Here is a 23,243-nt window from a genome sequence, read left to right as displayed (position 1 = left end):
CTTTTTCTTTTTTCTATTTTTCGCGTGATTTATGTGTAAAAGTAATTTAAATAGAAAACATACGTAAGCAATTTTTTAAAGGGTTTTATACTCTTTCAAAATTCGAAATTTAGTCCTTCTGATTTTATTTATAACAATTTAGTTCATTTATATCTCAAATTTCAAAATTAAGTTACAATTTTTAACACGTTAATTTTTATTGGTTAAATTTGTTGGTGTGACATTTTGAGATGAAAAAGAAGTACTCAGTACCAATGTAACCGAAAATATAACGTTGTAATGAACTTGAATTTAACAAAATAATTTTAACATTGGATCCGAATTTTAAAATATGAAAAATAGAGACTTAATTTCTAGAAATTAAAATATAAAATTAAATTTCAAAATTATGAAAAATACAGGGAATTATGGCATAAAAATGAATATGGATAACAAAAGATGATAATTTCAAAAATTGGATATGAATAATATTTTTGATATTTGGATGATTAAATGAAATGGAAATCATATTGGAATTATCTTTAATGGAGTTCATTTTGCATAAAAGTATGTTTTTAATGGAAATGTACAGAAATAATTATTATTGGATTTCCATTTTAATAATCCAAAAACATAATAATTATTAAATAGTTATTTTAATATATTGTATTTTCAATGAAAACTTTAGAGACAATATTATTGAGAGAGACAATCATGTAAAACGTAATTAAAAACAATATTTATCACAATATTCTACAATATACATTTATTTTTGTTCTGAGTTATAAAATTTCACAATATCAAATATCCTATTTATACATATATTGCACGTGCTGATTTTTTTGTTCTACTAGGCCAATTTAAGGTGGCCCGCTAAAAATATTCAATAATTGCAGCCCTTTGAATTAACTTTTAGATTTCCTTTTCTTTTTCTTTTTTTAAATAATTTAAAAAGAAAGGACTAATTTCATTTAAATTATTGGGATTTGAACTAAATTACAAATTTGAGAATTTTTTTGCTTGATTTTAAAATTGGGAAAATGACGAAAAGAACACTACTTTTAATATTTTATTTAAACCAATTCAATTAACAAACAATTAAAAGACTATAATAAATATAAAAATAACCATAAATTTTAAAAATTTTATTTTACTATTTCAATTAAATCGTATAATTTTTATTTATAAATAAATATAATTTGATATGTATATAAAAAATCTTGATTGATAGCAGTAATTAGTTTAGAAATCAATTAATTATTCATATAATTTATTTTTTATTTAATAGAAATTGGTTTTTTTATTTAATAAACTTCAAATTTAAATCATTTTGCACGCCTTATTTGTCATGTCATGCGCTACAGTTACGACAATGGTCAGTACACGTGTTCCCCTTCCTTCTACAATATAATACTTTTTAGGTGGTTTTAAATTTAATTTTATTAATATAAAATTATTTTAATCCTCTTCACCACGTTCTAATTACAATATCATTATAATTTGTTATAATACAATATGGTGGGTACTATGGGTTTGGGGAGTAAATAAAAATTTACAAAAGTTGAGGGTTACAATTACTGTTATACCAATTTTAAAACTGTCAACTAATTAGTGGCAGAAAAATAAAATTAGAGGATTATTTTATAATTTTTTATAGTTGAATGACCGATTACTATAATTTGATGGTTCATGGTCTAAATGAAAATTGTTCACATCGGGAAGTTTTTATACTAATAGGCATTAGCTTATTTGTCCCCTTATAAAAGGAAGAGGGATTTTTATAGATCGGAAAAAGCTTGATGTGTGCCCTCCTCTTATGATATAGTCTTCTTATTGCCTAAAAATATTAGGTTCGGTTTTAGAGTGTGGTTGGATTTGACTCTTTCGGAGTTGATGAGTTTTGAGGTGTGAGTCAAGTATGAATTATACGAGAATTGATTAGTTTAAAAAGTTAAGATCATTAAATGAGATTCAACTTGATATAATCATTGTGATTAATAAAATTACGACAATAATGCTAGCCAAGCACTTAATATCCATCAAATACCTTCATCATATATTATATTATGACTAGATTGATTGCTAAATATCAACCAAATTGTTGATTTGAGAAATAGTCACAAACCAATTGCTTGCTATTGCTGACTATGAGCATTGATTCGCTGCACTTGATTTTAGATTAGATGTTAAATAGCTAATTTGGTGCCATATAATTTTCTGAATCCTCATTTTCATTTCACTATCCCTATATCTTTATGTCATGTCAAACTATAATTATATTATAATTAAAATTATGAGATCTAGAAAGTGATAATGCTTTGTTAATTGACGTTATATAGAATGGGTAGTGGGCAGTAAGTACAACGAATTTAGGTCAATACACGATTTGGTGTTTTAAAGATTGGAACGTGAAATTCCGACATATTTTGAAGGACAAAATGACAAGGTGACAGATCGCATTACCAAAAAGACTAGAGGTGAAATAGAATAGTTGATTATTCATATGGATCTACCGACATATGTGAGAGTTTTATTGGTGGAAGATGTCCAACACGCTATTCATACAATGGTTGACGGACAATAATACTGCTGTAGTTTTAGCCTATGGCTAAACTCTTATTTATTAAAAAAAAAATTACGAGATCTAATTTTTCATATATTACTTTGATTCCTATTATCATCGTCAATGTAATAGTTACATTAATGATGTAATTGAAATCTTAACTTAATGCATTACCAAAAAATAACTCCAATGGTGAGTTTGAAGTTTTTAAAATTTTAAGATATTATGTTGAAATCACGCCCTTAACTGTGATTTAATGTGTATTGTAAACATAGTACAAAAAAAAAACATGCCCCAATTGAAAATTATCATTAAATCTTAAAATAAATTTAATTTTAATTGGACCCCATTTTTTTCTAATTAAGTCTTATGAAAATTTTAATTAAAACCTCTAACATTTTCAAAATTCTCATTAACCATCTTAAAAAAAAATTAAACCTTTCAAATTTTTGAAAATTTTAATTGAGCTCTTGGAACTTTCAATTAAACCCCCAAAACTCTACTTAAAACTTAAAAAGGATAAAATTAAGTAGTTGGATGGTGACCATACACTTAAAAGGCGACTCCCTAATAGCATGAAGAGTATCCTTTACCAACCAAATCGCTATGAAAGATTGCCTTCTCACGTATCTAATTATTTAGTTATTCATTTTATTTATAAAAAAATATTTACATATAATAATAAATTTAACAATTTGTCATGCCAACCAAAAGAAGTTTCAACTGAAAAGCAGAAACTCTGGGGCCGGTGGCTTCTACAAATCATAGCTAACTTTTATTTTGGTGAATGTGTGTTTCTATTATTAAACAAATCAATTTAATACTTATACTATTAAAAATATAAAATAATACTAAATTTAAAGAAATTATTTAAAAAAATTAAGATGAACTTAGTTGATTCTTTTTTAATATCATACAAGACTAAATTGATCCAGAGACTAATAATACAGGAACCTCTCATGTACTTTAACCTTTTAATTTGTTTTTTCACTTGAGATTTGGGCTTGAATTTGCAGGCCTTCACATGAAAGGTAATGGGCTTTTAGGAAACTATTGACCCATGGACACCATTTGCGAGGGCTTGTTTTATGTGAACCTAATATCCAAAACTCGGTGCCTTGGTCCCACAATCCCTTGGTTTATGATGCTTTTGGGAAATATTGCAACGTAATTCACACTTGTTTTGGGGAAAAGTCCCCCAACAGAACACTGTTACGGTAAAAACTACTGCAGGAGCCGGTGGGGGTTCTTTTTGCCCTCTCAGTTCATCTATAAGCAGCAGACCACTACAGTCCTTTATCTCGGTCTCTTGGCAAGCCCCGAGTAGTGGTTGGGTGAAACTTAACACGGACAGCACTTCATGGAGCAAAACCCGGGCAATGTATCACGGGGCTAGAATTCCGCTGCCTGTGACAAATGCAGGTGGTGAAGCTGTTATCTGCGATCACAATGGAAACTCGGTCATCGGTCATCGAAGCAATCAGTAAGCTTTCTCGCATAGGACTCTCAAGCAGATGTATGCCGATACACTAGGGAACCAATTTCCAGTAAGCTTACAACTAAATGTATGTTTGGAATATAACACTAGACAAAAATGCGAAAAACAACATGAATTAATAAACAAATATCTCAGAATCATCAAAATTTATATAAATATAGAACTATCTTACAAAATTACATAAATTAAAAAGAAAAGCAAAAAAGCCTAGTATTGGGCTTGCCATTTTCTTAAAGAGTTTACAAAATGGTGAAAGAACGTCCAGGCGTTGCTTGATTCCACTCAACTTTACATTTTGGTTAAACACACACCAAAAAAAGAGTGTATTTTCATATAAAGTAAAACTGCCTGTAAAAATGAAAATACTTCAAAAACACACACATTGCCTCATCTAAAACAAACATATATGAGACACTGGAAACATTAAAAAAAATGACACTAAAAAACTAGATGTAAGATTTACCTAACAATTAAGGACATTCTAATCCAACTCCGCCTTGCTCTTTGATCTTTTCATCTTTGCTTTAAACCTTGATTTCGTCATGAGTGTCTGTATTGTGTTTATAAAGTTTCCAACAGCCATCAAAACCAAGAGTATCCCACAACAAATTACCTGCCAAAATCCAAAATTTCAAGTTTACATACAACCATATGTTGTTTACTAATTCTTTATACTTTCAGGCATATATGATCAAAGAGAGAAATCATGAGATGCGAAAACCTACCTGCCATTCAGTAACAACTCCAACAAATGCTGTCTTGAGCAATAGCAGCCCAACATATGCCTCAAAACCCTATAACAATGTTCAAAACAACTGAAGGTTTTAGTCCCTTTTAGAGGTTAAGAAAAACATCATAAAACCAATTTTGACCGGTCTACATATTCTCAGCAATTAATCAAAAGTTAGCTTTGCATTACCTGCATAACGAAAAGTATTGGACATAAAACCCACAGTTGGCCATCTACACCAGATGTTTCACCCCACACAACATCCATTCTATTAGCCTGGAAACAACAATAAAAGATTTGCATTTAGAACTGATTCTCTATAATTTTAAGAATCTGAAAACGAGGCATAATAGCCACTGCTTACAGCTACTACGCAAAAATAATTAACGTTTAAAGGAAACAACTTTTTTTTATGCAGGTTGCAGGAAGAAGATAACACCTTTCCAAGGGCAATACGAGTATAAAGTCTCTGACGCTGATATCTATTTTGAAGAAGCATGGCAACTCCTTGCATCATAGCCCATTGAAGGAAAAGTTCTACACCTCTCTGCACAGGATTTAACAGAATGTTAATCAGCAATAAGTTATAAATAATTAGCATACAATGGCACAACAGTGACCTGCTTTTGAGCACAATTAGGCTGTCTTTTGATCTCCCAAGTGAGACTAACTAGGGCCATAAGCATAGCACAATAGTGATGGTATATCCACCTGCAGAAGTATAATGGTCGTCAATACAAGCAAGCAAATCTCTATGGTCTCTCATGCAAATCCGACAGCATAGCCAACATAAGCAATCAAGACAATTAATCAAAGTGCAATAAGAGACTGTTCTAGGCATTAATATGTATACAAAAGTTATCCAATATTTGTCTTCTTCAAATACATATAAGCCATCTACAACCTAAGAAAATGGTTACAAGTTACAAACAGTACATAAACTCAGTTGCGATGATGGGGTAACCAAAGGAGAATTTAACATAGACACTATTTCCTTTCAATGTCCTCAGAGAAACAACCAAAAGGATGATTCCACCCTTCAAAGCTTAAAGAAACATCAACTTCACATTATCATACCGGTAAAAAATCTACCTCCCTCTAACACTAACTCTCCAGTTACATGTCTGCTTTCAGGGAATAACACAACAAGATAAACATGTACATGTTTGCTTTCAGAAAACATTTGAGGAAAAGAAAAAGGGATACAGTTACCATGGACGGATGTCACTTCCATTTGCTCGCAATATGTTCTCTCGCATAGCCAAACCAGTGTAAAGGAACAACAACCATGCCTGACAATTACATATCATACACTCAGCATCAATTCGCAGAAATATAACTCCGCCTTAAATCAGCAACAAGTGAACCAAATCTAAACAAAAACCCTAAGGAGTAACCTTTATAATACCTCGTACAATTGAACTGGAAATGCAGGCAAGCAGCCTTCCCAAATCCAAGATTTTAAAATAAGCAAGGTTAACGGGAAAAGAAGAAACAGAAAGGCAGTCCTATCCTGTTGAAGGAAAACCAGTTCAGAGTAAGCATAAATACTTAAAATTTCAAAAATTCCCAATTTTCTATCTAATAAAAATTCACAAACAACTCATGAATTTGATAAATCCTACTATTAATTTGGTGAATTTCTATACGAGGGAAATGACATGCAACTGTTGAATTAAAGAATTTATTCATATGCAAATCAAAAGACAATCAACGAATAAAAATTAGAAAAGGGTAAAAGAGAAGTGATGCTTACTCTATAGCTGTTATATTCCTCCTTAACTTTCAACTGGACTTCTTTACGAGATGCCCGCACATTGATCGGTCCCAGAAACATCCTCAGAAACCTTCCTGCAATACCAATTACAAATAATTAATCGCTACCTCTAATTACAAGAAATCAGATCACTTAAAAAAAGAGACAAACAGAGAACATGTAAGTATCAAAGTATACCCTGAGCTTTGGCAGGAAGAAAAGCAGCGGCTTCTCCATCTGTTAAGATAGAGCTGGCTCTCTGTAAATCCTCTTCGAGCTGTTTCTCAGATCCAAAACAAAATAAAATAATTAGAAGAGAGAAATGATAAGAAAAAGGAACATGCAAAGGTTAAGGAGTTTTGCCTTGCTTGCGAACTTAGGATCCAAAAGCTTTTTAGATACAAGCGAGTTGATCGAAGAACGAACACGGCGAATAGAGGATTCAAGAGAAATGGCTTTTTGGCGAAGAGACTGCTCCTCGTTTGAAATCTTCCATAAAAGCGAAGCTCCAGATTCGTGCAACTCCCTGGCTTGCTCCATCACCCTCCCTACTTCTTCTTCAAATTTATCCGCAGACGCCGATTCATTCGCCCTCTGCATTTCCTCGTCTTTAGAATTTTCGAGTAAAATCGTTTTTGGGGGGGGGGGGGGGTTATCCTAATGAAATCGAACAATGAATGGGTACGATTTAGCATTCCCTGGATATATAGTATAGGTAACATGGTCACATGGTCGATTTGTAATATTTTAGGACTGCTAACGTCAAGTTAACATAACACATTATATCACTATTTTAGATAAATTTGTAAAGTTAATTTCCATAATTACTCTTTATATCTTTTTTATAATTTAATTCTTTATAATGTAATTTAAATTTTTTTTATAAAAAATTAATTATAAAAAGTCTTAAGTAAATTTTCTTAAAATTGCTTAATCCTCTTCTTGATATTAAAGTCTCATCCAAGTAAAAGTCACTTAAATATAACGAAATGTTCTCTCAAAACTCACACTTGTTCAATTTCGAATTAATTTGCTTCTCATTCTCTTAAAATCTGCAACATGATTCGAAGGTGTGCATCGTCATCATCCTCAGTTTGGAAATATACAAAGATATATCAATAAATACAGTTACGAAGCTGAAAATAATAATAAAAAAGTCACTCGTAGTATCCGTATCAAGTCTTGAATGTGATTTTAGGGATAAGACAGGCATTTTGACATTCCTCGACAATTTCTGGACAAAAAGTTCAGGACATTGCGAGGGATGGTTCTACGAATCCTTAACCCTTAAATCTTAAAGTTATTGCAAAAGCTAAAGCTGTTATTAGCGATCACGATTGAAACTAGGTCATCAGCATATCCCAAAAGCAATCAGTGTTGTGGCCGAGATGGCCATAAATTTGAATATCAGAAAACTAGGGGACCAACTTTCAGTAAGATTACAACTAAATGTACTTGACAATAAAGCAATGCGAACAATAACACGAATTTAATATCTCAGGCTCGTTAACAAATCAAAATTTATATAAATAAAAATACCTTACAAAAATACATTTCAAAGAAAAAAAAAAAAGAAGCCTAGTCTTGGACTTGCCATTTTCTTAAAGAGTTCAAAATGGTGAAAGAATATCTAGGCGTTGCTTATGTAAGATGTACCTAACAATCAAGGACATTCTAATCCAACTCCGGCTTGCTCTTTGATCTTTTCATCTTTGCTTTAAACCTTGATTTTGTCATGAGTGTCTGTATTGTGTTTATAAAGTTCCCAACAGCCATCAAAACCAAAAGTATCCCACAACAAATTACCTGCCAAAACCCAGTTTTACATTATTGGTACCATTTTTCAAGTTCACATACAACCATATGTTGTTTACTAAGAGAAAACCTACCTGCCATTCAGTAACAACTCCAACGAATGCTGTCTTGAGCAATAGGAGTCCAACATATGCCTCAAACCCCTATAACCATGTTCACAACAACTGAAGGTTTTACACCCTTTTAGTGGTAAAAAGAATATCATAAAACGCATTTCGTCCCGTCTACATATTCTCAGCAATTAATCAAAAGTTAGCTTGCATTACCTGCATAGCAAAAAGAATTGGACATAAAACCCACAGTTGGCCGTCTACACCAGACGTTTCTCCCCACACAACATCCATTCTATTAGCCTGGAAACAACAATAAAAGATTTGCATTTAGAACTGATTCTCTATAATTTTAAGGATCTGACATGGAGGCATAATAGCCATTGCTTATGCGGGAAGAAGATAGCACCTTTCCAAGGGCAATACGAGTATAAAGTCTCTGACGCTGATATCTATTTTGAAGAAGCATGGCAACTCCTTGCATCATAGCCCATTGAAGGAAAAGTTCTACACCTCTCTGCACAGGGATTTAACACATGGTTAATCAGCAATAAGTTATAAAAATAATAAAATTAATTAGTGTACAATGGCACAGCAGTGACCTGCTTCTGAGCACAATTAGGCTGTCTTTTGATCTCCCAAGTGAGACTAACTAGGGCCATAAGCATAGCGCAATAGTGATGGTATATCCACCTGCGAAAGTATAGTGGTCATCAATACCAGGAAAATACTATGCACACAAACAAACTACAGACGAACATCAAGAATGAAAATCTATACGTTCTAGAATTGATAATCAACTAAAATATACACATTCCATAACCTGGGCAATAATTGTTCTCACAGGCTGTTGTAAGCCGCAAAAAGGAGATCCACAAGATTAAATGGATTTGAACAATTTCAGATGATCCACATAAAGCTTTCATGGATAAATAAGATGCCATTGCAGTAAAATGCTAGCATGTAATCACAAGCAAGCCAAATCTCCATGGTCTCTCACGCAAATCCGGCAACATAGCCAACATAATAAATGTGCAATAAGAGAGTGTTCTTTAATTTTCAACTAAGTTAGGGATAACATACAGATAAGCCATCTACAACATAAGAAAATGGTTACAAGTTACAAGCAATACATAAACTCAGTTGTGATGATGGGGTAACCAAAGGAGAATTTAACATAGGCACCATTTCCTTTCAATGTCCACTGAGAAACAACCAAAAGGATCGATTCCACCCATCAAAACTTAAAGAAACATCAACTTCACATTATCACATTATCATACTGAAAATCTACCTCCCTCTAACTAACTCTCCAGTTACAAGTCTGCTTTCAGGGAACAACACAACAAAATAAACATGTACAAGTTTGCTTTCAGAAAACATTTGAGAAAAAAAAAGGGATGCGAATTACCATGGACGAATATCACTTCCATTTGCTCGCAATATGTTCTCTCGCATAGCCAAACCAGTGTAAAGGAACAACAACCATGCCTGACAATTACATATCATACACTCAGCATTAATTCACAGAAATATAACTCTGCCTTAAATCAGCAACAAGTAAACCAAATCTAAGTAACCTTTATAATACCTCGTACAATTGAACTGGAAATGCAGGTAAGCATCCTTCCCAAATCCAAGATTTTAAAATAAGCAAAGTTAACGGGAAAAGAAGAAACAGAAAGGCAGTCCTATCCTGTTGAAGGAAGACAGTACAGAGTAAGCATACATAAATACTTCAATTTTCAAAAATTCCCAATTTTCTGTCTAATAAAAATTCACAAACAGCTCATGAATTTGATAAATCCTACTATTAATTTGGTGAATTTCTATACGAGGGAAATGGCATGCTATCGTTAAATTAAAGAATATATTCATATGCAAACCAAAAGACAATCAACGAATAAAAATTAGAAAAGAGTAAAAGAGAAGTGATGCTTACTCTGTAGCTGTTATATTCCTCCTTAACTTTCAACTGGACTTCTTTACGAGATGCTCGCACATTGATTGGTCCCAGAAACATCCTCAGAAACCTTCCTGCCATACCAATTACAAATAATTAATCGCTACACCTAACTACAGGAAATCAAATCACTTAAAAAGAAAGAGACAGAGAACAAGCAAGTATCAAAGTATACCCTGAGCTTCGGCAGGAAGAAAAGCAGCGGCTTCTCCATCTGTTAGGATGGAGCTGGCTCTCTGTAAATCCTCTTCGAGCTGTTTCTCAGATCCAAAAAAATAAAGAAAGAAAGAAACAATTAAAAGACAGAAATGATAAGAAAAAGGAACATGCAAAACAGGTTAAGGAGTTTTACCTTGCGAGCGAACTCAGGATCCAAAAGCTTTTTAGATATAAGCGAATTGATTGAAGAACGAACACGGCGAATAGAAGATTCAAGAGAAATGGCTTTTTGGCGAAGAGATTGCTCCTCGTTTGAAATCTTCCATAAAAGCGAAGCTCCAGATTCGTGCAACTCCCTGGCTTGATCCATCACCCTCCCTACTTCTTCTTCCAATTTACCCGCCGACGACGACGACGCCGTCTCCGATTCCGATTCCTTTACCCTCTCCATTTTCTCTCGTCTTTAAATTTTTTAAGTAAAATTTGTTTCTTTTGGTTCCCAATAAAATCAAACAATGAATGGGTATGGTTTAGTATTCTTGGAATTATATAGTATAATATTTATTTATAGTGTAAGGTCAAAGGTTGCATTTAAATGAAGAGAGGGTTCGTTTTCGTTGTTCAATTGGAAAACGTAACCTTTTAGGAAAGGCAAAGGGGATCGGAAAATGCTTCTTTTCTTCGTATATGCTTTGCATGAATAAAATGAAAATATAGCATCTCTAGTTTATACATAATGTACTCTCTCTTTTTGTCAACAAAATTTAACAATTTAATAATTTGTATTACAACATTAGATGAAAAAAATTGTAAAAAAATAATATGAAAATTAAATGTGATTTTGACTAAATTGGTAAAATTAAAATTTAAAATATTCATCTTTTGAGTTTGAATTTTATCAATATAAAATATAATAAATAAAAATATTCTAAATAAAAATATTATATAAAAATTAAAAATACTTTCAAAATAATATTTGTTGTTTTGTAAAAATAATTTTTTCTTAAATTTATAACTAAGATGATCCCAGTTAACGCTATTTCTTAAAAAAGAAATCATTACAAAACATGTTTGGTTGATTATTTTAAAATTGATTTTTAGAAATAAAATGAAAATACATCAACTATTTAAAAAGTATTTTTTTTGGTAAAAAACTTCTCTACTTTCTCTCGATTTCAAAATTGAGTAAATTAATTTCTTTAAAAAAATCAAAGGAATTTAATCTCTGCCAATTTCGAATGTGAGCAAAGGACGAATAATCATAACGTTAATGTTTTTCGTCATTTGTACATTATTTGATTGGTATAATAAATTTAGCCCCTAAAGTTTACACGTTCTATCAATTTGATTCTAATTTAGCAAAGTTGTCCCGCAACATTGTGTAAATATGTAAATATTAAGGCTGAATTTGTTAAATTTTTTAGAAATAAGACCAAATATGTAAACATTGTAGGTTAAATTTGTTACTATACCAATCAAAATTATGTACAATTGACGGAATACATTAATATCATGATTAATTATCTTTAGTTGCTCACTTTCGAAATTGAAAAAGATTACATTGCTTCAATTTTTTAGAAGGACTAATTTGCTCGGTTTCAAATTTGAGAAGGATTGAAGATGTTTCTTTACCATTTTTAGGTAGTGGGTGAAAAAATTGTTTTTACTTACTATACATAATTTTCAAATTTCAAAAATTAGGAAATAAAAAATAATTTTCAGAAAACAAACAAAACCTTAATTATTTTATTAAAAATTTATATCTAGTGAGATGAGGCTAATAGGACGGTTGAATTGATCATAAACAAAGCCACATCCAACCTAAAACAAGATGCCACAAATGACCTAAATAGAAAAATCACATCTTTGATTTAAAGTTTAATATTTATTTAACTCGTTTTTATCGATTTTCATAATTAAGTTGGAACAAAATTTCAGTCAAACTTGTATGTTTTTAAATTTAAGTTTAATTCGATAATTAAGTTTAAAATTAATAATATATTTTAAAGACAACAATACAATTTAATAATAATATTTTAAATATATACTAGAAATGAAAATTTTTAACGAGTAATTTGAGTTGAGTATTACTTATTTCGAATTTAGCTCGAGCTCTGTTCAATATTTACTGAACTAAATTCGAATTTTTTTAAAATCGAACTAGAATAGCCTGTGAGCACCAAAGTGTAATTTTCACTAATGTTGTTTAAATCGAACTAGACTATTTGGTCGAATCAACTGAATTGAGAATCGATCGAAATATCGATTTGGAGAAGGATATTAAACTTATTGACTCGAGAACTGATACGAACCAATTAAATTGAATAAAAATTAATTTAATATTTTTATTTTTATAAAAAAATTAATAATACGCTAAATTAAATTTATCGGATCCATTCAACCGCCTATATGGAAATATTGATTTCCACATTGGTAAACAACATAGGCAAATAGCCGCAATCCCCCCTTACAAAAAATGTCTGCCCAATTAATTATAAACACGAGGGCAGCCGGGACCGGACCTAAACTTCATAACCGCACCGCACGGCAAAATAGCTGAACAGCTTATGTTGTTGACTTGACGGCTGCTTCTTCCCTCTATTACATTCTTCTTATTAAGGCTAAATAAAATAGATTATGTGTAGGGTTGCTTCTGGCCGCCAAAATAGTTAATTTTTAGTGGCCAAAACAATCTTAAAAAATAAAAAACAACACAAGCTGTTAAAAAAAAAACATGTTTTTGGTATTGATAAATCACGTTTTTGAGTGTAATTATTTTTACAATTAAATAATTATATTTTAGATTTTATTTTAAATATTGCTAATGAAATTAAAAACTACATAATCAAGGATGAAATGATATCATCTATCCTTAAAAATATTAAAATAAATTAAAATAAATATTTGTTATTTATTCAAACCTGCTTGAAGAATTAAAAACTACACTAGCAAACTTTCTCAACCAACATTTTAAATGCAACTTTTTTTAAATTTTGAAATTAAAATTAGCTTTTAAATTAGTATTAATTTTGGAAAGGCATATTAATGAATTTAGCTCTCAACCTTTATACCTTTTGTTAATTTAGTCATTATTTTTCAGTTAAATTTGGTCCTTAATTTCTCAAAAGTGTCAAATTATTTTTAACTAAATTTGGCTAAAACATTAACTTTTTAATGATATTAGCGTGGAAACCTATGTGGCAATCCACATATACTTCATGATAACATGATATTATTTGTCTTATATACCATGTCGCAAATAATTTAAAAATAAAAATGACATTCAAAAATATTTAAAAATTAATAAAATTTCAAAAACAAAACTAGTATAAAATATCGTGAATTGCCATGCAGTTTATCATATTTAAAATTTAATATTTTAGTCAATATTCTCATTAGAAAAACAATTTGACTCGTTTTGAATGGTTAATAGTCAAATTTGACTTTTGTAAAAGGTTGAAGGCTAAATTTAACTTAAAAAAAAGATAATGACCAAATTGACAAAAATATAAACATTAAATGCTAATTTTATCTTTATACCTTTTCAAAATAAAAGCCCGTTTGGTTGTATAAAGTGTGTAAGAAAAAATAATTATTACATAATTATTAAAATATCTGGTCACAATATAAAGAATAATTGTTATAAATTAGACTTAAAATTAGAAATTTTAGTAAAAATAACATCTCTTTAAAACAAGTTAAAAAATCCTTTTATTTTTTTCTCAAAATATTACATGTAAAGTTAGATTATTGTTAATTCACATATTAAGACATATCTAAGTTAGTTTATCGTGTTTAAAATTTTATTGGTTTTAAAAAATATTAAAAATGTATTTTATAACAACTTAATTCTTTAATAGTGTAGGAAACAGTGATTTCGAGGCTATCAAATCCAGCGAGTAAGTTCGTAAATATTATTATCTAACATTTACGAATTAAATATGGTTTAAAAAAAGGGGGTCTTTGAATTGGTAATTTGTGTTTTGTAATGATTTATTAGGTCAAGTGGTTTTAAGAAGTGAGGTATCGAGACCTCGTTTCTATAAACGAGTCATAAATATTTTTATAAATATTTATATAATATCATTAAGGTAGTATTAAAGTTTCGTTGAAAAGTTTTAACGTTTCGATAGCTAATTAATTAAAAGGACTAAATTAAAAAGTGTAAAACTTGCTAATTATAAGAATTAAGTGATTAAATGGTTTAATTAATAAATAGGAAAAATCTTAAGAAATAAATAAACCTAAATTAAATGGATGAGGCGACATAAGAGAAAGAAAATAAAGCCATTCAATGGTAAAATTGTAATTTTGGTTAAATTAAAAATAAAACAAATTGAATTTGGATAGTTTTCTAGACAATTCCTCTTCAAATTCGGCCAAAATAGCCATAGGAGAAAGATTTTAAGCTGGTTCTTCATATTTTGGCTTCATGTGAGTTCAATTCTTACTCTTTTTTTTTGTAATTTTTATGTTTTTGAGATTGTTACAATTAGGTCCAACTAAACCTTACCTTAGTTTTTGATTTTATTAAAAATTTCGAAAGTTTCCATTGATGAATATTGGATGTTTTTTACGAATAACATGGATTTAGAGCCTTGATTTTGTTGTATGATGATTTTATAAAGTGATTTTGTTAAATATTGATTTTAGGATTAAATTGTGAAGAGGTTCAAATATTAGGGTTTGATAGTGAATTTTGGGTTTATTAGGGGCCGTATGAAGGCCTAGAATATTTGGATAGATTACTGATTGAGAAAATTAGTTAATTTAATATATTAACTAATTAAGGGATTAAATTACAAAATTATAAAATTTGGGGTAATTGTGCAAATTTAAAAATAAAAGAGTATTAATTGTTCAGCTTTCAAGCTTCTGTTAAGCTCTTACGAGCTTCTGTTGGAATATCATAGATATTATAGAGAAATGATCTATTTACTCTAATATAATATTGAAGTAGTATTTTACCTACAATAAATAGCTAAAATTTATTAATTTACTCCGCACTTGGCATACCTTATCTAAGTGAATAAATATGTTTGATATAATTATAAAACATTTATCACTAAAAGATTAATTGTATTTATAAAATAGTAATATAAAAAGATAAAGTAATATTTAATTTTTAAAATTGGTAAAAAATAATTTTATCCTTGAACTTTTTGCTCAAATTAGTCTGGAACTTTACAACTTTTCTCGGTTAGAAATTATATTACTTCATCACTTAAAATTCTAAAATTATATAAAATCTAAAAAACTAAATATACATAAAATATTTTTTTTTCTGATAATAACATGACACAATTTTGGAATATCATATCATCATATTTTAATAAAATTCAAATTCAAGGACCAAATTTAAAAAACCACCTAATTCTAAAACTGCCATGGATTAAAAAAAAACTAGAAATCAAAGTTAAAAAAATGTTTATCGTACTCGAACTCATATTATCCTACATTGACAACAATACTCGTACTGATCGAGCTAAGACTCAATTGGAAAAAAAATCGAAGTTTATCCTTATAATAATAAAAATAAATTGGTGGTGATAAGCTTTGTTTCATCCATTTGTCCAAGCAAGCACGGCGCCCCCTAATATAGAAAAATGAATTGTTTAGTGGAGTTTGGCCAAGCTCTACATTGGTTGAATCTATATAATCCAACAACCCAAGCCCATGTATCCCACTAAGTCAAAAACCTCACCCTCATTTAAGGTTATAAAATTATTAGTAAGTTTATATTTTGATCATTTAACTTCAAAAAGTTACAAAATGATCATCAAACTATTCAAAAGTTTTTATTTAAGTCATATGTTGTTAATTTTTCTTTAAAGCCTGGTCATCAAGCTCCAAGTGATGATCGGTGTGGTGGATCAGTACCATCAACGAGTAGAATAACATACTTTAGATTCAATTCGATCTAACGATTAGTGTCAGAGAACGAAGAAGTTGTTCGGATTTTGGTTTACATATTCGTGATGTTCAAATTTGGTTCATGAAAATAAATGAACTGTAGAAGAGAATGGGAAGAAGAGTTTTCCATTGGTGTAAGCGGTGTGAATGGAGAAGGTCATACAACAACAATTTTAATAGCCTAGTGACTTAAATGAAAGCTTTTGAAATGTTCGGTGACAATTTTATAACTTTTGAAGTTAAGTGTGACCAAAACATAAACTTATTAATAGTTTAGTAACCTTGGGTATGGTTTATGACTCACACACCATTAGGAGCAAATTAATGTCTCGCACACAAACACTTTTAACATGTAATTCTTGCGACTTGAATCCATAGTGTAAGTACGAGAGTAAGCTACGTATGAAGGGAAAAAAAACCCATGTTTGGTTAACATAGTAGTCGTAATTAATATTCTAATACAACAAATTTCAAGATTTTTAAAACCTTTCCTCTATTCAAAGTAATCCAACTAAACAATAGCGTGGATAGCTTAGTCAAGTAACCTGAATCTCTTAGTCAATACATGGTTGCTCGCTGTTATTCCTACCACTTTGTTGGATATCTTTACTAAACTTGTCTTCAGTACTTAGGAACAGTTGAACCAATACGAAATATAGACTATGCTAGACCTCCGAGTTGGGTAGGTTGGATGAATCTGGGTATGGTTAATTCGAGAGTTATTTCTAGTAAAATTAGTTTTGAAATCGGATCATTTTGAGTTCGGGTCATCTCAAGTTCTGGTCACTTTGGGTTCAAACCATTTCAAATTATTGTCATTTAATGTTTAGTAATTTGGGTTTAATTTGATACTCGGATTATTTTGAATCCGATTATTTTAAATTCAAGTTATTTGTATCTATATTTTAAAAATAGAAGTACATGAATTATTAATTGGTTTAAATTTATTATAAAATTAATAATTATAAAATATAATAAATTTAAATTAATTAACCTATAATCCAATATATAAAACCATTAAAAAGTTGAAAAATTTTATTATTTAGTTTATTTTAAATTGTCATTATAAATTTTTATTGTTAAAATAACCTTATCTAATTTAAAATTTGTGGGATAACTAGAAATTAGTTAGATTTTTAGGATTTAAAATAATGAAAAATAAAAATAAAATGAGCGGAAAATATTTTTAGAATTTTTAAATAAAAAGAATCAAAATATTGTAACAACTTATTTATTTTATTTTTCTAAAAAAGTATACTTAATTTTAAGTTGGAATTAATTCGGGTTTGAGTTGAATCTGTTTGGAAATAATGAGACCAAATTTTTGGGTTTAGGTTAGTTGAAGGGTAAAGTGAAAAGGGTTGTTGGCTTGCTTTTGACTTGTGAGGATTACTTATTTGCAATTGGAAAACTAACATAAGTTTTCAATCATTTAATGAATAGTTCAACATTTCATATCCAAAATGGGTATGTGGAAACTAACTTCTACCACCATTATAACTTTAAGAATGAAGATTTATACTACATGCACTCCGTGGGGTGTGCCTCGTATTTATCAGATAGTTTGTAGATATTTAATACAACTTGTATATATCGTGACACAAAAATTTCAGTATCGCAATAGCAAAGTCAACCGGCGATGTTATGACAAGAAATTTCCCGACGTTGCAACCATGGACGACGTGTTTCCCACAAAAATCAAGTTTCTTCACCTAGTTAAACTCTGCTATCTTTTTTCCAGTGGAACTCTGATTACTTTAGGGATATTTTAGTTGTTTTAACCTTTTAAACTTAGCCTATTTAAAGGGCTTTGTATCCTTGTTTTGATAAGTCAATTAAAGATGTAATACTACAAGACTTTTCTTTTGGGGACGATAAGATGTAGTTGCAAATAAGTTTTAGTGAGAATTTTTATAGTAATTATGGAGAGAATTTTGTACTAATTTCGAGAGAACTCTGTGAGAGTTAAGGTTTTGTTTTCGGGGTTTTGGCCTTGTACATTTAATACATTTAGGTTTATTTTCTCCATCTTGTATTCTCGTTTGTTTTCTCATTTAGTGAAAAGTCGAAGTCTCATTTGCCTAGGGGCAAATCTAAGGGGGGCTGGCAGGGGCCCCGACCCCTCCTAAAAATGAAAAATTTTCTATTTTGGCCATTTAAAATTTTTATAATTTTAAATTAGTAACGGTAAAAATTATACTTTGGCCCCCCTAAAAATAATAAAATTTTGATTTAATCCTTTAAAAATTGCATTTTTACTATTGTAAATATTACAATTTAATTTCGGCTCCCCTAAAAAAATTTCTGACTTCACCCCTGCCTTTGCCCATGGTTTTTATCCTCTCATTTGGAGGAGTTGTGTTCGATCTTCTCTATCTTTTCTCTTTCGTTGTTTATATCGATCGATCCCCAACACACTCAACGATAAAACTATCTAAAAAAATCTAATAGTGACTCGCACTCAACTCGAGATTATAATATTCTAATTAATTTTAAAAGATTCCAGGTTTTAAATTTCAAAGTTTGTCGAGGTGAGATTTAGAATACGGAGGGATACAGCATATGGATCATTTGACATGCACATATGTGGTTGTTTTAAAAGGTCTTACTTTTTCCCCCCGAATTGATAGATCATTTATGTTGAATCACTTTCTTAAAAGCATAGTCATTCGGCAATATCTTCAATGGAATTGGCATGTAGTTGTTGTTTTAAGTCTTCATTTATGTGTCCTTTCCCAGATTCTGATTCTATTGCTGAATGGAAGCAATGAGAACCCCATAATTACACCACACCAGGCTTTAGAGGCCATTTCAAACAGGTTCTATGTTGATAAGCTTAATCCAATAAGCACTTACTACTTAAATCATGTAATTAAATTATAATTCCATAATTGTTACGAATTCCTACCATTATTTCTGTTAAAAAAAATCCTTCATTCAATCCAGATTTAACACGTGTCATTTTAAATAATATAAAATTTTTAGTTAATATTAAATAATAATTTAAATACACATATATTTAATTTCATGTAAATAATAATATAGATAAAATGGCACATGACAAGATTTTGTTGATTGAAGTTTTTATAACCGAAGATAACAATATCATAATGATTACGGAATTATGATATAGTTTGAGCGTCGCTTATTCTATTAAGCCTTATAAGTTAAATAATTATTTAGAAAAGTAGTGTTAGTTTTCTCTCTTCAAGAGTGATCTTGCTATATCATATGGTGGGTTTTATCATGTACGTGATTAGATGTGAATCTAAGCAAGCAGATAGAAAATCATGGAAAAATTGTAGTTTAGTTGATGAAATTATAAGTTAATATATAATAAATTTGTACTTTAGCCCCTAAAATGTATAAAGTATTTGTTTAGTCTCTTAAAAATGATGAAATCATAAATTAATACATGATAAAATTATGTTTTAACCTATAAAAAATCTACAATTCAATTTCAATCCCCTCAAAAGGAATTCCTAAATTTGCCCCCAAGTGTAACACATGCCTTTTACGAAATCAAGGTTTCGCACTCAAAAAAAAAAAAATAGATAGTTCTTTTTTTATATAATGCTTAAAGTTATTCGTAACTCCTCCCTTAAAAAATGATAAAACACATTTGAATACGCCTTAACCCGTGTCTTTCTACACTGATAACAATATCAACACCGATCATTTAACCCATTTTTAGAATATATAGGTAGAGGGCGCGACAAACATATAATAAAATCGTCATTTGACACGATAATATCACAAAAACATCTATATACTTTTCTAAATAATTTAAAATTCATCTTATATTTCTAAATATTTATTTAATTCAAAGCATTTTGATATTTAAAAAAAAAATCCAAGAAAAGCGCGGTGATGGAATCCATTACGGTTAATGCGAAAAAGAAACGTATATTCTCAATGTTTCTTCCTCCACCTGCAATCAATGAATATGCTTAACTCAACCATAATATATTATTTAAAACAAAAACCTAAACTATAATATAAAATATCCGGTGATGCGGACATAAAATCAATGTTTTTTTAAACTATTAGTAAGTTTATGTTTTAGTTACTAAACTATGTAAAAGTTTTTATTTAAGTTACTGAACTAGCGAGCTCCAAACAATGATTCGACGATTAGTAAGGCAGATCAGTATTTATGTAGAAGAACATACTTTAGATCCAAGTTGATCTAACGGTTTATGTCTGATATCAAGGAATAAAATTGTTTGAATTTTAGTTTACAGATTCGTGACGTTTAAAGTTGTTTTATAGGAAAAAAATGAATTGTGAAAGAGATCGAGAATGATAGCTTTTGATTAGTATAGGTACCGCAACAAAGCAACCGTGATTTTAACAATTTAATAACTTGGATAAAAAAAATTTGGATAATTTAATAATTATTTTATAATTTTTTAAAATTTAATGATTAAAACTAAAATTTTCTAATAATTTTGTAAAACATATAATTTCACGTTTATTGACTCTCACTATTACGTAAAATTATTCAAAAAATATAAATTTGCTTCATCTAAATTATTATTATTATTAGATATTTGAGTGGACCCGGTTGAATGCCGACCATTACCCTCTTTCCCACAAAAACCATAAACCCTGTCTGCGTGTCTTTTTTTTTTGGAAGTAGCATAATATGTTACTATCTACGTGTCTTTTTTTTTTTGGAAGTAGCATAATATGTTACTATCTACGTGTCCTTAAGTAAACACATCTCTCACTGTTCCCCAATAACTCCAAAATACAACCCAACCACCCTTTTCCTTCCCTTTGGTTTTACTCGTAAAAAACCTTATCTTTTATGTTATGCTAGTGTATAGTTAGGGGTTAATATGTATTTTGCTCTTGAATTTGTTTAAAAGTATTTAATTGATATCTTAATTTGTATTTTGTCATGACCATTAGTGTCACGTTAGCACAAACTAATAGTAGTAGTGTGAATATATCAACTTAAGTGACAGAGTACAAATTCAAATACTAACTAAATATTTTCGAACAAGTTCAAGAGTAAACTGTATATTAACCCTATAGTTAATTGTGATAATGAAAAAAGGGTTAATATAACTTTTAGTCCTGAATTTTAGTAATTAGGCCCCTTTTGATACGCTAACTAAGGGTGGGTTTGGATGGGTGATTGGGTGCAGTGCGATGCGATGCGTTTAGCTTACTTTTTGTCTCACGCTACAGTATCGCTACAGTATCTAATCTCATCGCCACTGTTGTTGTTACACTAACCGCAGATAAACGCACTGCCCATTCAAACTCACTCTAAGTCTATTTTGATTCTGAATTTGGTACATGCTTGAAATTTTAAAAAACTACTTTTTTTTTATTTTCAAATGATGACATAGTATAATCGTAGAGTGACACATGATTAAACTTTTACATTTATTAATTTCAGAGACCAAATGACTCTAGTTATCAAATTCAAATAACAAAATAGATCAAAAATATTAAAGTATCAAAATAAACGTAACTACGTGACTAAAAATTATATAAACCCATGAAAAAAAATCTAAAAACAAGCTTGGTGGTGTTCAATAATCAAAATAATCTTTTTTAAAGGTGATTGGGGTGTTTCATTTCATGGGGTCTACCTCTTTCTAAAAGGTGCATGATTGCAAATGCAAACTTATCCTATCAACTCTTTTTCTTTTTTTTTTACGTAGCTTATCTCAAACATTGTCGTCATTTGGTCAAAAGCAAAAAGTGAGAAACAACAATGGCCAATGAGTCTGCCATTACCGAGTTGCTTCAAACCATAATTGGTACCTTAGCAGCAATGGGTTTCTCCTTATTTGGGCAAAGGCCATACTTGGTACATGAAATTAGAATTATATAACATAATTTGTATGTCAACCTCGTATTTTTGGGTATTGAAAATTAGAATTGATTTCATATTTGGCAGTGGCTATGAAAGAAGCAAAAATATGTGGGTAATTTTGCAAAAGCGACATTTTTGTTTCAATGCCATCAATGCTCGTATGATTAAGAGAGAGAGAAGAGATTCATGCACAAATGCATTAATTAATGGAGCCCAATTGATGAATGTTTGTAATTTCTCGAAACTCGTAGAATCATATCTATTTACTTTGTAGTTTTAAACATTTTTGGGATATGTGAAACCAAAATGTGTTAATAAAATGTAATGTTAAAATATATTATAAGTAGTTGTATTTTTTAAAAAAATTAAAATTTTAGTTTTTTTCTTTATTTTTATATTTTAAAATTTAGATTTAATTACTTATTATCATTACTTTTTTCGTTAAATTTATTAACATGGTGTTTTAAATTTTTAAAATGTATTTGATAGCTATGTAATTAAAAGGATGATGTTGTAATAAACTTGAAATTAGAAGGACTAAATTTTGAATATATAAAGAATACAATGATTTAAACCATATTTAACCTAAATATAAAGACCATATATGATCATATTTAAATTAGAATAAATACACTTTTCAACCCATAAATATGGAGATAATACAGTTTAACGCGTGTCCTTCTGCACTGACAACAATGCTCATACCAATCGTGTTAAGACTCAATTGACAAACAACATTAATTTTTAGAAAACTTTGTTCACACTTTTAAATAATAATACTTGAATTAAATAAAATATTAATCCGAGAAATAATATTGAATGGGTTAAATTGTCATTCTTTATTTTAAAAAAAAATTAAATGAAATCAATAAATAAATAATTAGAACAATTATGTGATTCTTCATGTACTTACATCAATTAATCACGGTGACAAGAAATTGTTAACCCTTAAAAGCACGTATGCATTTCTTGATGCTTGCT

General features: G+C 29.7%; 2 protein-coding genes across 5 annotated transcripts; both read right to left on the bottom strand.

The window, feature by feature from the left end:
- Positions 1-3,398: 3,398 nt before the first annotated feature.
- Positions 3,399-7,178, bottom strand: LOC128031894 (uncharacterized). Of its 3 annotated transcripts, none has more exons than XM_052623484.1 (11): positions 6,890-7,178; positions 6,725-6,803; positions 6,527-6,621; positions 6,179-6,283; positions 5,983-6,062; positions 5,391-5,481; positions 5,210-5,317; positions 4,960-5,046; positions 4,766-4,834; positions 4,504-4,653; positions 3,399-3,980 (listed from the first exon to the last, which is right to left on the bottom strand). In XM_052623484.1, the coding sequence occupies exons 1-10, from the start codon at positions 7,124-7,126 to the stop codon at positions 4,522-4,524; spliced, it is 1,083 nt and encodes a 360-aa protein (XP_052479444.1). In that variant the 5' UTR covers positions 7,127-7,178; the 3' UTR covers positions 3,399-3,980; positions 4,504-4,521. The 3 variants fall into 3 exon arrangements, with proteins under 3 accessions (XP_052479444.1, XP_052479445.1, XP_012488640.2); XM_052623485.1 differs by lacking the exon at positions 3,399-3,980 and adding an exon at positions 4,168-4,388; XM_012633186.2 differs by lacking the exon at positions 3,399-3,980 and having other exon boundaries at positions 4,168-4,653.
- Positions 7,179-7,933: 755 nt separating this feature from the next.
- On the bottom strand, positions 7,934-11,203 carry LOC105801860 (uncharacterized). 2 transcript variants are annotated; one of them, XM_012633185.2, is made up of 10 exons: positions 10,707-11,200; positions 10,530-10,608; positions 10,334-10,428; positions 9,983-10,087; positions 9,803-9,882; positions 8,994-9,084; positions 8,801-8,908; positions 8,608-8,694; positions 8,416-8,484; positions 7,934-8,332 (listed from the first exon to the last, which is right to left on the bottom strand). In XM_012633185.2, exons 1-10 carry the CDS (start codon positions 10,962-10,964, stop codon positions 8,201-8,203), a joined length of 1,104 nt encoding a protein of 367 aa, XP_012488639.1. In that variant the 5' UTR covers positions 10,965-11,200; the 3' UTR covers positions 7,934-8,200. The 2 variants fall into 2 exon arrangements, 1 of the variants encoding a protein (XP_012488639.1); XR_001136074.2 differs by having other exon boundaries at positions 8,276-8,332; positions 8,416-8,505; positions 10,707-11,203.
- Positions 11,204-23,243: the final 12,040 nt, after the last annotated feature.

Source organism: Gossypium raimondii, chromosome 11 (assembly GCF_025698545.1).
Source record: "Gossypium raimondii isolate GPD5lz chromosome 11, ASM2569854v1, whole genome shotgun sequence".
Taxonomy (NCBI): domain Eukaryota; kingdom Viridiplantae; phylum Streptophyta; class Magnoliopsida; order Malvales; family Malvaceae; genus Gossypium; species Gossypium raimondii.
This window is presented reverse-complemented; position numbering and strand designations above follow the sequence as displayed.